Genomic DNA, 16,267 nt, shown 5'->3' with positions numbered 1-16,267 from the left:
ATAAAACCATGAGCATGACCGGGTGAGGTATTTCCATGTCATGTGTTTTGACCAACAACAGTAAAAGACACCTATTTTTTTTTACTGTTTGTTGATGCCAGATATTCTCCTTTGTGCGTGTATAAGCAAGCTGAGATATAAACCAAGAGCATGAGGCTTTTCCAGTGTGATGGTGAATGATACAGACACAGGGTTATATGAAGCCCTGTCGATCAATGGAGACATTTTACTAGATAGGTAAACTTGAGTTGGATGTTTAGTGACTTCCTCCATTTATCTGCAATAAATTTGACAGAGAAGCGTGGTCATCCTGGAAATACAGCATAACTTTTTTTTAAACCATTTTCTCAGATTTTCACCAGAATTCCAAACAAGTTACAGGAGATGAACTCTCGGAAGGCCCCAGGAAATGTAACAACTTGTGAAGTTGCAACAGATTCAGTGTCTGCTCAGATCAAGATAATTAATGATTGTCCATGTCAACAACTTGCAAAAACTTAGGAGTTTAATTTTAAGTCCAGAAGTGTTCATTGGAATTGTTGTGTATTGAGCAATAATATGGAGTCTTGAATCACTTGATTCCACAGTGACACAAGTTAGTGTTGCTGCTGTACAATTCACGGCTACCTTCTTTGAAATTGCACGACATTTCATTTGTCATGCCTTCTAATTTTGCAGCAAGTACCAGTTGACCCTGAAACAGATACATCAAATTTATTAAGCAACCCCTGTATAAAAAGAACAATGACATAGTTACCTGTGAACTAGATTGGAGGGAGGCTGATGAGAAGCTCAAGGAGGGTTCAAAGCAAAATCTGAGTCCTTGATCTCATTCCAGGAGAGCCTGGTAGGAGAAGTTGATCACAATGATAAGGTGAGGAAGATTGAAAAAGCAATCTCCTGAACAGTGTCCCAGATAGGGTAGCACCCTTTAACAGATCAGGCCTTTATCTCAAATTCAGGGCATTTTCAATGGTTAAGACGTGCCATTTGTAAGGGTGTTTTGTTTTGTGGAATTGACAATGATGTGGTTTGAGCATTAAAAGCCACCTCTATTCTTTCTCCAGATTGGTATCTTCCTCCTGCAGTCATTTACAATATTTCACAATTTTTCTAATGTCCTCTTTGGACTCATCAGTAAATTCCAAATTCCTAACTTTTGATTATCTTTTTATAGTCAATAAACATAGTCCTCTTGCAGTGCTGGACAAAACACACTTCCTGCCTGTAATTTTGTTTTCATTCTTAGCCTTTGTCTTCCAACCTTTTCTTATACGGTGTCGGCACATTCCACTAAATTGTTATGACTTGGTTACTTTTACAGTTTCATATCAAATTTATTTTGTGACTCCCTACATACCACAACCCAAAGAGGATAGACACAGTAGCACAGCGGCAGAGCTGCTGCCTCACATTGCCAAAGACCCGGGTTCAATCCTGACTATGGATGCTGTCTGTGTGGTGTTTGTACGTTCTCCCTGTGACCACGTGGGTTTCCTTCGGGTGCTCTGGTTTCCTCCCACATTCCAAAGATGTGCAGGTTTGTAGGTTAATTGGCTTCTGTAAATTGCCCCTAGTTTGTAGGATGTGAAAGTGATATAAATTAGAACTAGTGTACGGGCAATTGATGGTCAATGTGAGGCGAAGGGTCTGTTTCCATGCTGTATCTATCAACTATAAATTATCAATGGTATTGATATTTGTCATGGATACCGCGATACAGTGGAAAAACTTTGGTTGTGTGCTATCCAGTCCAATCATATTCACAAGTTCACAAGTTATAGGATATTCACAAGTTCACAAATTATTGGCTGCCATCCAGCCAATCCGCTATCCATGCTGGTATATCTATCTATATATATATAAAACTCAAATCAGTCCGCCTGCAGTACGGATCCCTTCCTGCCTTTCGATTCGTTGACGGCTGCTCCTTCCTCAGCTTCCAACACACTTCGAAACAATGTTGCAAGACAGGAACACTGAACTGTTCACTGCTGCAGCATGCAGGGATTTGTTTTTTAAAGAGGCAGGGCAGTGCTGGAATCTTACTTTTGAGAACAGCTTCAGTTCCATTGGAGGAGACGGGTGCATGGTGGAATATTGGGTTGGGGGATCACACCATTGGGGGAGCAGACCCAACGGGTCTGCACTTGGTCTAGTATATATATAAAACTCAAATCCGTCCGTCCGCCTGCAGTACGGATCCCTTCCTGCCTTTCGATTCGTGCTCGATACTCGCAGATGTCCAATCGGAATGGCCGATGCTCGCAGATGTCCAATCGGAATGGATTCATTTGCATGTACGGCTGCCGGCTGCATTTCTTCCTTTGATTCATTGCCACGCCCAATCCAGACGCTCAATCTCCGAGATATTTTCCATTCCGGTAGAGATTTCGCTTTTCTTTCTAAGTATCTGCTCCTCATTTCATTTTGTCGTGTTGAAGTACATGTTTTTAATCAAATCCTTCTCCCCCCCCCCCCCCACCCACCCCCAAGTATTTCATAAATAAACAGGCTTCTCCATTTACATGTCAGCTTCCAACACACTTCGAAACAAAGTTGCAAGAGAGGAACACTGAACTTTTCACTGCTGCAGCAGGCAGGGGAGGGCTGCAATCTTACACTTGGAAACGGGCTCAGTTCCAATGGAGGAGACGGGTGCATGGTGGAATATTGGGTTGGGGGATCACACCATTGGGAGCAGACCCAACGGGTCTGCACTTGGTCTAGTTTTCTTTAATACCGTGGGCTCTCATCTTCCCTAGCACCTTATCGAAGGCCTTCTGAAAATCTAGGTAATGTTGTACAAGAGTATAATCAAGCCATAACAATTACAACAGGTAGTGCAAAGAGAAAAATACCAGAGGCAGAGTAGCATTTTTGCAATACAGTTATGTAAAAAGTGTAGATTAAAAAATGTAATGTTTGAGGTGAGGTATGTTGCATTTTCTTTATTCAATTTCCCAGTTATTTCTTCAAATAATTAAATATGATCTCTTTGGAACTCATTGCATTTCACATGCAAAGGCACTTGATACTAACAGTGGGGGTAGTTCCCCGAAGTACATCAGTTTTGGCCCAGCGTGCCTGGATAAGGATGAAGATGATGATAGTGAAAGATATGGAGGATATATTTTGAAAGTATTCATTTATTCGTTCAAATGCCTTGCATGTTGTCCAGTCGGCCTGATCGCATTCAAAAGACAAGAACCATGGACTTCCTGCAATATCAGACCATTATTCCCTATTCGGGACATGGCAACAGGGAGCACTCATTAACAGACAGCTGCCTTGTAAGAGTTAATGATGTGTATTGGTGCACATCTGGAAGCACTGGTATGATCTGTGTTACACCAAACATACAACCTTTTGGATGGTATGGCCAGGAGAGAGTGACATTGTTAAATCAGTACATACTGCCCTTTCCCAGGACATTAGGATGAGGGTCATATGAGGTTCTGATCTGAAATGTCACCTATCCATGACCTCCACAGACGCTACCTGACCTGCTGAGTTAATCCAGCACTTTGTGTTTTTTTTTTTAATCGGCACCTGCAGCTCATTGTTTCTACTAGTATTTGTCCACCTGGCATTGATTCTCTGGCTTGTGCCTCACAGCTAACTGCCCTATGCTGTTGTCTACTTAGTCTAGTGTCATTGATCTTTGGACCTTCCAGACCTAGAACCAGTTGCAGTTGCCCATTATGGCCACTGCAGCAAGAAAGCATTTTTTCCCCAATCAATCCGCAGCTATTGTGGGGGTAACAGCATTACTATAGGAGGTCTTAGACTTTAGAGATACAGCACGTAAACAGGCCCTTCGGCTCACTTGCCGACTGGTGATCACCCCATAAAATAACATTATCCTACATACTACTACACCCGGAGAAATTCCACCCGGTCACAGGAGAATGTACAAACTCCATACCAACAGCACCCATAGTCAGGATTGCTCCCGGGTCTCTGGCGCTGTAAGGCAGCAGCTCTACAACTGCGCCACCGTGTCACAGGTTCAATGGTCACGGTCATGGTGGCACAGCGGTAGAGTTGCTGCCTTACAACGAATGCAGCGCCGGAGACCCAGGTTTGATCCTGACCATGGGTGCTGTCTGTACGGAGTTTGTACATTCTGCGTGAGTCTGATCTGCATGAGTTTTCTCCGAGATCTTCGGTTTCCTACTGCACTCCAAAGATGTACAGGTTTGTAGGTTAATTGGCTTGATGAATGTATAAATTGTCCCTAGTGGGTGTAGGATAGTGTTGGAGTGCGGGGATTGCTGGTCCGTGCGGACCCGGTGGGCCGAAGGGCCTGTTTCCACGCTGTATCTCTAAACTGAACTGAACTGAACCCCATCCTGGATTCTTGATTAGTTAAGTGTCAGAGGTTATGGGGAGAAGGCAGGGCTAGATCAGTCATGAATGAATGGCGGAGTACACTTGATGGGCTGAATGGCCTAACTCTACTCCTATTCCTTATGACCTGGACACGCACGCATTTTTCCCCTTCCGCTCCTCTTTCACTTTCATTCCTTCCTGGCTTTGCAGTTTTAACCTCGACTATCCAAATCTCACACGTCTTGTCTATTCTTTGCTGACCTTTGTCCAAACTTCTGCGTATCAAGCCCCCCCTTCACCTGTATCCACCTATCACCTGACTGGCCTTTTTCTGCCCCTCCTCTTTTCCAGCTTTCCACTCCCCCCACCACATTCAGAATGAAGAAGGGTTCTGACCCAAAACGTCACCTATCCATGTTCTCCAAAGATGCTGCCTTACCCATTGATTTACTCCAGCACTTTGTGTTCAGGTTAGAAGTTAGTCCTGAGAGTAAAATATAAGAGTGAATAGTTTGTGACTATAATTAGAAGATTATTTTTAGAGATTTGTGGTGATAGAAATATGTACACAAATTCAATCTAATTTAATCTTAAAGAGAATATGTAGATCATGTTTTGAGGGTGGCTCTTTAAAGATAGAGCCCTGCATGGTGCAATGGCCTTAACAATGTTATATCTCTATACTTATAAAACTCTGATCTTGGATGTGTGTGTATTTGTGTGTGTGTGTGATGTTCGTGTGCGTTTCACATCTCCTCGAAAACACGACGCGCTAACGTTGACATTTTTACATATTCCGATAGAGATTTACGGCATGATGTCAAAAATCGCCTTCTCTGAAAATTACATGCTTTATTTAGCAATGTTACAAAATTTTGAGATTTTAAAAATCAAGTCTGCAATTTATCCCAATCAGATAAAGCATAACAACAAGTTTAATTTGACACCAAATTCACTTTCATATCTCAAGTATTAAAAAGGTTATGGCCATTTTCATACTCGGAAATTAGCATCTTGTTCCCTATTGATTTTCAATGGACATTACAAAAAAGCTGTGATCTTGGATAGTCAAAAGCCCGTAACTTTCTTAAGAATTAAGAGAACTGAATGAAATTTTCACCTATCATAGATTGAAGCTTTCAGAAAAAATATAAAACAATCTTACTTGGATGACATGAAATTAAAGCATATAATTAGCTAATTACCTAATTGTAGCTAATTACAAAATTGACCGATGTGACAGAAATGGTAATAAACAACCAGACTGCCTTGAAAATTCAAAAATGTGATATTCTCAAGATCAGAACTTTAATATTATTGTATAATATGCTGTAAGTCAGTTATGGATAGGTAAATAAATTACAATTTCTAGCAAAAGACCAAGTCTTTATGGAGAAGATCAGCTGCTAGCTGGTACATTGGCATATCATAATCAGTAGCATCATCATACTCCTCAGACTGCAACCAATAAGCAACTCTGTACACGTTGTTTTTTCCTCAATTTTTTCAATTTTAGAAAAAAAGGTAGAGATTATAAAGTTAAACGCTAAAACAAAATAGTAAATACTAAAAAGAGAAAATCATGTTTAATCAAAATTCAATTACTAGATATAAACATCTATCCATTTCTTAAATAGCCTAAGTGTCCAAAGATTATTCACAAATAATTCACAATATAACATGATTTTTATATCTAATTTACATTAATTTATAGGCCAAATGGAAGGAATTTAGTGTTCAATTGCTGTAAATAAATGCCCATTTAAATCGGCTTTCTAGTGGGTTCCTGTGAACGCGCTGGTTTAGAACGTTCACATCGCGCTGGATTTGTGCCTCAAATGCCGAGAAAAATACTGCGGGATATAAAAAGCCCAAAATGAACTACTCGCTATAGAAAACTTTATAAACAGGGTTATATACATGCCCCATTTAATGTAAAAATAAGGTACATACCTTTAATTGTTTGCTTTATAAAACCCTGGGGCTGCGAGAGGTTGCGGAGTGGGAAAGTGATTTTAAAATTATTATAACTATTATTCGAGGCCCATAAAACTAATAATACCTTTTGCGACCGGGTCTTGCAGCGATTTTTCGTTAATGATTTACTAGGCTGAACATCTGCGATTGGAACAGCCTAGTAAAAATCGCGTTTTAAACCCGCCCCCTCCAAACAGCGTCAAAATCGCGGACATGGCTTTGGGCAGATTCCCAATGACGATTCAGGTAGGTTTTGTAACATACCTACTTTATTTCTCGTTATTTATGAAAATGTTCACAAATCTCAAATAACTTGAGATGGTCTCGCTGATGACGTCACGGTGGATCGGACTGCCTGCCTCTGCTCACGCTGCGAGTGACGTCGCCCCTGTTCTGTCTTCTGTAATTCTTGACTTCTTAACTTTCACTTCTTTACATTTGTCACTTAGCAATTTTAAACTGCTGCTCAGGTCATGCTGCGTGCTCCTTGAAGTTCTAGAACATGGCGGCGACGGTCGTTATTGCAGCGTGGGCGAGGGTGCAAGGCAGCACGATGGGAAGGTGGCCGTGGCGGCCATTACTCCCTCTGGGAGAGCCCGTCTATGGAGACCTGCGATTCCTCCGTCGATAACAGGGACTTGGGGAATCGTGACGCCTTTTCCTAGCTGGTGATCCCGATCCCACCTGGCGATCTCTGGCCGTCACGGGGGATGACCTCCTCTTTCCTTCCCCGCACGATCATCTGTCAGGCGGGTGGGTGAGCTTCCCCTCGCGGAAGCCACGAATGGCTGGCCCTCTGAGTCTTTTGACCATCCTTCGATCGCGAGCGCTCGCCCGTGGCCTCCCTCGGGTCTCGCCACCTGCTCGCCGTGGGCCCCACAGCCAGCCCGGCTCCCCCTCCTCCTCTCCCCCCCCCCCCCCCCCCCCCCCCCTCCCCTCCTCTGCTGGGGTATAAACTACCCAAGCAAAATTTGAGGTGCTATTACCCCAATTTGTGCTGGGCCTCACTCTGACAATGGAGGAGGCCTGGGACAGAAAGGTCAGATTGGGAATGGGAGGGGGAGTTGAAGTGCTGGGCCACAGGGAGATCAGTTTGGTTAAGACTGAGTGGAGGTGTTTAGCGAAACGATCGCTGAGCCTGCGCTTGATCTCGCCGATGTAGAGAAGTTGACACCTGGAACAGCGGATGCAGTAGATGAGGTTGGAGGAGGTGCAAGTGAACCTCTGCCTCACCTGGAAAGACTGTTTGGGTCCTTGGATAGAGTCGAGGGGGGAGGTAAAGTTTAGTTATAGTTTAGTTTAGAGATACATCGCAGAAACAGACCTTTCGGCCCTCTGAGTCCACGCCGACCAGTGATCCCTGCACACTAACACTATCCTACACACTAGGGACAATTTACAATTTTAATAAAGCCAATTAACCTACAATCCCGTATGTCTTTCGAGTGTGGGAGGAAACCGGAGCACACAGAGAAAACCCACGTGGTCACAGGGAGAACGTACAAACTCCATACAGGCAGCACCCGTGGTCAGGGTCAAACCGGGGTCTCTGGCGCCGAAATGAATGAATGAATACGTTTATTGACCAAGTATTCACATACAAGGAATTTTCCCTAGTGCTCCACCCGCAAGTGACAACATGACATACAGTGACAGTTAGGAATGACACATAAAACATTAAACATTAATAATAAAACATTTTTGATTAAACAACTCTACCACTGAGCCACCATGACATCCATTTATATCTCTGTTCTCTATTCTCTCACACTTACTCATTAACAATACCCACCCGATATTCCCAACAGACACTTACACTTAAACAGCTAATTAACAACTATTGCTCCCTTGGGATATGAGAGAAAACTGGAGCACCTTCAGGGAACCCCATGCAATTCTAGGTAGAAGGTGCAAACTCCAAGAACACAGCACAAGATGTCAGAATCAAACCTGGGATGTTGGATTTATGAGGCAGGTCAATTGCCCGCAGCTCACTGTATAAAGTATTTGTCTATGTAAACTTAATTTAATTTAATATGTAATAAAACCAGATGCATCATGGATGTGACTGTACTGTTCAGTGTGTGCAAATGCCAAAACGTCCTGGGCAATCTCCTTCAGCAATGGTTAGAACTGGTACTGTTAATGTTAAGAATCAGAAATAGTGGATTGTAATGAGATTATTTGGAATAGCAGGCTCAAAAGTCATAAGTATTTAATGGGCATGCTGTATATATTGAAAACGGAACACCAAAATTCTCACTTGCAGCAGCTTAACAGATCTGTCTAGACAGTACTTAAAATCACACAATAAATGAATATATAATGTCAGTAAATGGAAACCCCCCCCCCCAATATTATTGCAAAAAAGCCCAAAGTCCTTAGTGCAACCAAGGCAGCTCGTAGTTCATAGTTTAGTTTGGTGCTTGTAGTGTTCAAGAACCAATAGTTGTTGGGAAGAAGCTGTCCTGAACCTGGAGGTCATGGTTTTCAACATCCTATTACTTCTTCCTGATGGCAGGAGTGAAATTAAAGCGTGGCCAGGGTAGAGAGTCCTTAATCATGCTGCCTGCTTTTTTGAGGCAACGCCCCCTGTATATTGTGATTGCTGAATTCCAAGGAATATATATCTCAAAATGCCAAAATTGCAGCATTAATATTTAAATCTAATGCTAATATGTAAAAATAATCATTCATAATTACTTTTGCTTTGCAGTTCAATTTTAGGAAGTGGTTTGAGTCAGTTTAAATCTGACACATTTGGAGTTCAATTTCCTTTCTTTACAAGATTTCGGAACTGTGCTAACAGGTAACTGATCAATTTTGAAATTGGAAAGTTGAGTTCATGGAATCATTGAGCAAATTTTAAAAGCAATGGAAAACTCAATTTTATTTCTGTACCGCATTCGCTGTTTAGGATCATGAATTGCTTAATGTAATTGACGGGTTTGACACAGATGATTTTCCCCAGTGGATTCTATTGTTTGAAGCGGGATAAATTGGGAGTGAAAATATAAAACATCCCTTTCATTGGAGGCAAAGGTAATGCAATGTTGTCTTAAAATTCCTGTTTGGAAGTGGTAAAAAAAATTATCTTTGGGCTTGTTGATCTGTTTCAGGAGAAACTTCATTACTGCAGGGGCAGGAGCAGCGATTGCTTCAGTGTTTCGAGCTCCTGTGGGTGGGCTGTTGTTCACTTTTGAAGAGGTGGCTTCGTTCTGGGATATCAAACTAGCCTGGCAGACCTTCTTCTGTTGTTTGATGGCTACATTCACTACTGATCTCCTCTCCTCCTCTTTCCATGGATTTACATATCGGGGCCATTTTGGATTCTTCAAGGCTGAGGAAAGCATCTTATTTGGGGTATGTTTTCTTAAAAGACAAGGTACAATGCTCTATTAAATTAATATGCTGGCTACTCAATCTGCCAAGCCATTATAGTGCTGTCTGTGTGGAGTTTGCATGTTCTCTCTATAACCATGTGGGTTTCCACTGGGTCCTCCGGTTTCCTCTCATCCTTCTAAACTCCAGAGTGTACAAGCCCAGTTGCTCCATTCTCTCAGCATCTTTCATGTTGTATCTTCCATAGAGTTATAGTGATAGTGTGGAAGCAGGCCCTTCACCCCAACTTTCCCACATTGACTAACATGTCCCAGCTACACTAGTCCCACCTGCCAGCATTTGGTCCGTATCCCTCCAAACCTGTCCTATCCATGGACCTGTCTAACTGTTTCTTAACTGTTGGGATTGTCCCTGCCTCAGCTACCCTCTCTGGCAGCTGGTTCCGGGGGGGGGGGGGGGGGGGGGGGGGGGGGGGGGGGGGGGGGGGGGGGAGGAGGAGGAGACAGAGGGCTGAGGGAGAGCTGAGAAGGGGAGGAGATATCAAGGGCTACTGGAAATTGAAGAAGTCAATGTTCAAGCCGCTGGGGTGCAGACTGCCCAAGCGGAATATGACCTGTCCAATTTCCGGTGGTACTCACTCTGGCCATGGAGGAGGCCCAGGACAGAACGGTCGGATTCGGAATGGGAGGGGGAGCTGAAGTGCTGAACCACAGGGAGGTCAGGTTGGTTAATGCGGACCAAAACGATTGCAAGCGTACGCTTGGTCTCACCGATGTAGATCAGCTGACATCAAGAGCATCAATAGATGAGGTTGGAGGAGGTGCAGGTGAACCTCTGTCGCACCTGGAACGACTGTTTGGGTTCTTGAATGGAGTCAAGGGGGGAGGTAAAGCAACAAGTGTAGCATCTCCTGTGCTTGCAAGGGAAAGTGCCCGGGGAGGGGGTGGTACGGGTGGGAAGGGAAGAATTGACCAGAGAGTTACGGAGGGAGCGGTTTTTGCCGAAGGGAGATAGGGGGGGAAGATGGGAAGATGTGGCGAGTGGTGGGGCCACGTTGGAGGTGGCGAAAATAACGGAGGATTATTTGTTGTGTGTGATGGCTGGTGGGGTGGAAGGTGAGGACTAGGGGAATTCTGCCCTTGTTCTGAGTGGGGGGGATGGGGAGAGAGAGCAGTGTTGCGGGGTATTGAAGAGACCCTGGTGAGAGCCTCATCTATGGTAGGGGAGGGGAACCCCCGTTCCCTGAAGAATGAGGAGATTTCCGATGCCCTGGTGTGGAACACCTCATCCTGGGAGTAGATGCGGAGTAATTGATTTGTTCTTTGGAGAACACTGTTGTACCAGAATGTATATTCCCTATCTGCTCTAGGCAATAATTCTTGCCAGAGGACCTTTTTGTATAATGAAACTGAGGTAAGAAATTTAATAACACCATGAGGACTTAATTGTCTCCATGTCATCACAAGGCAATATCTTAGTTGTAGTTTCTTTGTACCTGGTCTTCTTGAAGAAAATCATTTTAAAATGTTCAGGGCTTGATTTGTACCTACAATGAAAAACGACACAAAGTGCTTGGGAAACTGAGCAGGTCAGGCAGCATCTCCAGAGAACATAGGTGACATTTTGGGTTGGGATGCTTATTCAGACTGATTGTAGTGGTGTTGTGGGGGGAGGAATTTGTGATGGGTAGATACAGGTGTAATTGGCGAGGTTGGATGAGTTAGCAGTCAGGGGAGGAATTCGGCCAGAGTCTAATGGTAAGTGGCCCAGAGAACATTCCTGGCAGTGTTGGTAAGTGGGTGTGGATTGGTGGTAATAGAGAAGGTATTGGATATTGCAATCAAGGGATAAATAAAAACCATATCCATTGAAAGCTCCATGCACCAAATATCAGGGCATGGCAGAAGTCAGTGTGGCCTCTTTAAATATTGTGGGCGCCAACCGTGGTGTTTTTTGAAGGCCTTAGTTTGGGCAATACTGATGTACGTTTCATCATCTGCTAAGCCAACAAGTTTGAGATATGCTAATTCGGCGTGAACTAGAGCTCCACTATAGAGCCCAACCTCTGCATTGTTTGGATACAGCTCTAAGTTATCTACATTTCCTTGACATCTTCTATTCTTGTACTGAGAAACATCAGTATTCTTTAAATGGATACAGTTATTATATTGTTACAGTTGCACGAGACATTAGTGAGAACTCATTTGGAGCATTGCATTCACTTTTGGTTACCCAGCTTCAGGATGGATGTCATTAAGCTGGAAAGAGTGCAGAGATTTACAAGGATGTTGCTAGGACTTGGGCTTGAGATATAGGGAGAGGTTGAGCAGGCTCGGTCTTTATTTCTTGGAGTGCAAGAGGCTGAAGGGTGATTTTATAAATGTGTACAAAATAATGAGAAGAATGGATAGGGTGATTACACATAATCTTTTGCCTAGGCTAGGGGAATCAAGAACCAGAGGACATTAAGTTTATGGCGAGAGGCGAAAGATTTAATAGGGACCTGAGGAGCACCTTTTTCACACAGAGGGTGGTGGGTATATGGAATGAGCTGTGAAGTGAGGTAGTTGAGGCAGGCACAATCAATCTGATGAAGGCTCTCGACCCGAAATGTCACCCATTCCTTCTCTCTACAGATGCTGCCTGTCCCGCTGAGTTACTCCAGCATTTTGTGTCTAACAACATTTAAAAGACAGGGACAGGAAATACCCAGAGGCCAAATGCGGGCAAATGGGGCATCTTGGTCGGCATGGACAAATTGGGCTGATGGGTCTGTTTCTGCACTTTATGACTATTATAAAGCTTCTCAATTTAAATTAGTATTGATATTGACATGCTATTCTCTTTCATCTAGGTGAAATATTTGCTTGACATGAATATTATGGTCTTCATTCCATCCATTATACTGGGAATAATAGGTGGTCTGCTGGGAGCATTGTTTATCTCAATGAACATGAGAGTCAACAAATTTCGGATCAAATTATTTAATTTAATTAAGCACCCATTAATACAAAAGTTAAGCAAGCTCTTGGAGGCAATCCTGATTTTGGTAAGTTTTTTGTAGTGTACATCTAGATGTGGATAGTTTGTAAAAACCTGAAAGATGGATTAAAAGGGCATAGGTTATTTCAAGCCATTGAATATTTTGTAATAAAATTATAGCCTGTTGTGTATTGGATTGTGGCAACATTGTTTAATGCAGGAAATCCAAGAATGTCTCCCTCTGTGAAGATATCCACAGTAAGAAAACTTGATCCTGACACTGCAAACCTTTATTTCATGCAATAACCTTGCTGGTGGACACAAGAAGCTGTGGGTTTTGGAATCTCAAATCGAAGAGAGAAATTGATGGAGGAACTTGGAATTCCTCCAAGCAATTTGTTTTATTATCCACGTTGGTAATTTGGATTACTGACTATTTTCCAGTATCTTAGAAATATTTACTTAAACAATAAAAACGTGTACGTTAAAGATCATATTAATTTATTGACATTTAGTATCGTCCAGCATGATAGCATTAACATTGATCAGTGCATCTGAAGAACGGAAATGCATGCACTTTCCAAAGGCCGCCGTGTACCGCTGTCCTGAATGAATAAATGAAATACAAATTCTACATTATTGACTTATGATGGTATGATAGAGATTTAATGGATGATGAAAACACTTTTTCCAACTTTGTCTTCTGGATATTTTTTGTTTTTTATTAATTCAAACATAAGAAAAATCAGACCTTACTGCTGTTTTCACTGATTTAATAACGATGCTTTATATACCCAAACAGCTCATCGCAGCCCATCTGTCGTAGAAACTGTTTTAATGCAAAGTGCTGGAGGAACTCGGGTCAGGCAGCTATTGGGGAATCAACTTTTCGGGTCGGGAACTTTCTTCAGAATGATCAGTCTGAAGAACGGCCACGACCCCAAATATCAATTATCCGTGCTCGCCAAAGATGTTACTCAAGCACTTTCAGTCCTTTTTTTTGTAAACCAGCATCTACAGTTCCTTGCTTTTAAACTACGCTCTTAAAAATTGGAAACAAGCTTGATGGAATCTTAAAAGACTGCAAGTGACTTGCCTGGTGCGAGTTATTCTGAAGTTCACGGATTTTTATTGAACAACAAATCTTGATTAATTGACTGCAATTTTATCACCCTTTTAAATAACATTTGGAAATTACTTGGAGTTCTTTTCAATTAAAATGTTTATTATTCACAAACACATTTATAATCTCTGTAATGGAAGATAGAGTATTCCTGAAGTTTTGAACCTGTGTAACTGCTTGTTTGTCAGGTAGTCACAATTACAGCCACGGTCTACGTGCCTTCCTTCTTCCCGTGCACCCCGCTCTCCCCTGACTCACACAACAAACCGGAAAACAGGTGAGATATGCTTCCTTCCTTTCCAATATACAACCTAAGGGGCCACACAAGTTGTAAGAGTGTTTATTTAAAGATAGACACAAACTCTACCGAGTTTGACATTATTGCATGTATAGACACTGAGAATGAATGAAGAGTTTTTGCTCAGATTTTGTTTTGTATACAAAAGTATACAAAAGGTTCTGGAGTTACTCAGTCAAGCAGCATCTCTGGAGAACATGGCAATGTTTCCGCATGAGACCTTTGTCCTTTTGTGACTTTTTGTGTATTAACCAGCATCTGCAGTTCTATGTTTCTACATTTTATTTTGTATAGAGTCATACAGCGAGGAAACAGGCCCTTTGGCCCAACGTGCCCACACTAACCAACATACCCCACCTACACTAGTCCCATTTGCCTGCTTTTGGTCCATATCCATCTAACCCTATCCAATCCATTTACCTGTCTAAATATTTCTTAAAGGTTGCGATAGTCCTACCTCAGCTATCTGGCAGCTCATTCGATACACATACCGCACTGGTGTGTAAAAAAAAAAGTTATATATATTTTATTCTGAATAAAGTTTATTTTTGAAATAAAAAAGCATTCTATCTCCCCCCTCGACTCTTCAACGTTTTAACTGCTCTATGCAATGCAGTTTCACCATATCCTTCAATACCCCGAGGCTTCCCTTTATTCATGTGTGCAATTGGACACTTTGTGTGTGCTCACAGCGCTAAACGTGGCATCACATTTGATCACAGTCAAATTGTTTTTGTTTTGTCTAGTTAAGTTTTTGGTTTTTAGGTTGTGTTTATGTGGGGGGGGGGGGGGGGGGGGGGTGAAACGGGGCTTGCTGTCTCTCCCTTCGGGGGAATGCGACTTTTTTGTCGTATCCCCCTTCTCTGCCTCCATCTGCGCTGAGGCCTAATGGCGGAGCTGGCGACCTTGAGACTCCGGAGGCAGCCAGTCAGGACTCACCCTGGGTTCGCTCCCGTGAGGGCGGCCCAGCTCGGGGCTGGAACGGCGCTCCCGTGAGGGGCTGTGATGCTCCCGTGAGGGCAGCCTGGCGAGGGGCTGAGACTCTCCCGTGAGGGGCTGTGGCGCTCCCGTCGGAGCGGCCCAGCCCGAGGGTCGAATGGCGCTCCCGTCGGAGCGGCCCAGCCCGAGGTGGAATGGCGCTCCCGTCGGAGCGGCCCAGCTCGAGGGAGGAACGGCACTCCCGTCGGAGCGGCTCAGCTCGAGGAAGGAACAGCACTCACATGAGGGCGATCCGGCTCGAGGCTGGAATGGTGCTCGGGTGGCTGGGACGGCGTTCTGGCGGCTGTGACCCGAGTCCTGGGTTCAGCCGCGGGCCAGCGGCTGCAGCCGCTGGACTGGAGGGCGGCAGCTTCGACCACCCCGGGCCGCGGTGTTTGAGCCGGCCCGTTTGCGGGGTTCGGTGAGCCGCGGGACTGTTTGTGCCATCGCCCGGTGGGGAATCGCCTCAGCGCAGAGGGAGAAGAGGAGGGAAGAGACTACAGCCCTAAGATTTTTGCCTCCACCACAATGAGGAGGTGCTTGGAGGACTCACTGTGGTGGATGTTAATTTGTGTTTAGTGTTGTTTATTATTGTATGATTGTATGTATGACTGCAGGCACGAAATTTCGTTCAGACCGTTAGGTCTGAATGACAATAAAGGAATTCAATTCAATTCAATTCAATTCAATTTATTTGAGGGTTACCAAATACGGCCGATCTGCTCATACACATTTAATAATTCAAATTTCTCATTTCTCATGGAAGATATATTGATCGTGGAGTAGATACAGCATACAGTCACCAGAATGATATCAGGCAGTAAACATTGAAATACCTGAAAGGCTATGTAAAATAAGACTTGTTCCCTTGAATATACAGTGGAACGTTAGAGCTGAATTAGTTGTTATGCTCGAGTCGATCACAGGAGTTAAGAGAGTAGAACAAGGGAAACTATGACATCTACTGAGGAGAGTCTGGAACATGGGGACATAGTCTTAAAATCAGAGTATGGCCATTCTAGTGTGATGCCAGAGATCGCTGCTTCTCAGAGCTGGTAGTCACCAATTACAATTCTTTCCGCAAAATTAGTTGAGGCTCAATTGAAAATGCCCGAAATAAGATTTATTGGTTTTGTGAGTTTAGAATCAGCTGTGATTTAGTTCAGTAGTGGAGTAATCTTTAAATGCTGAATAGTGCACTCCTCTGAATTTTCCAATGCACTTCAAAGTCA

General features: G+C 43.4%; 1 protein-coding gene across 2 annotated transcripts in view; it reads left to right on the top strand.

Annotated features, from left to right (window-relative positions):
• Positions 1–16,267, top strand: part of LOC129696315 (chloride channel protein C-like) — an 84,154-nt gene that overhangs the window by 12,205 nt on the left and 55,682 nt on the right. For both annotated transcript variants that reach the window (XM_055634104.1, XM_055634105.1), the window contains 4 exons: positions 9,029–9,121; positions 9,432–9,675; positions 12,509–12,703; positions 13,948–14,036. In XM_055634104.1, coding sequence (XP_055490079.1) covers positions 9,029–9,121; positions 9,432–9,675; positions 12,509–12,703; positions 13,948–14,036 — 621 coding nt within the window. The remainder of the gene's footprint in view (positions 1–9,028; positions 9,122–9,431; positions 9,676–12,508; positions 12,704–13,947; positions 14,037–16,267) is intronic.

This window comes from Leucoraja erinacea, chromosome 4 (genome assembly GCF_028641065.1).
Source record: "Leucoraja erinacea ecotype New England chromosome 4, Leri_hhj_1, whole genome shotgun sequence".
NCBI classification, from domain to species: domain Eukaryota; kingdom Metazoa; phylum Chordata; class Chondrichthyes; order Rajiformes; family Rajidae; genus Leucoraja; species Leucoraja erinaceus.
This window is presented reverse-complemented; position numbering and strand designations above follow the sequence as displayed.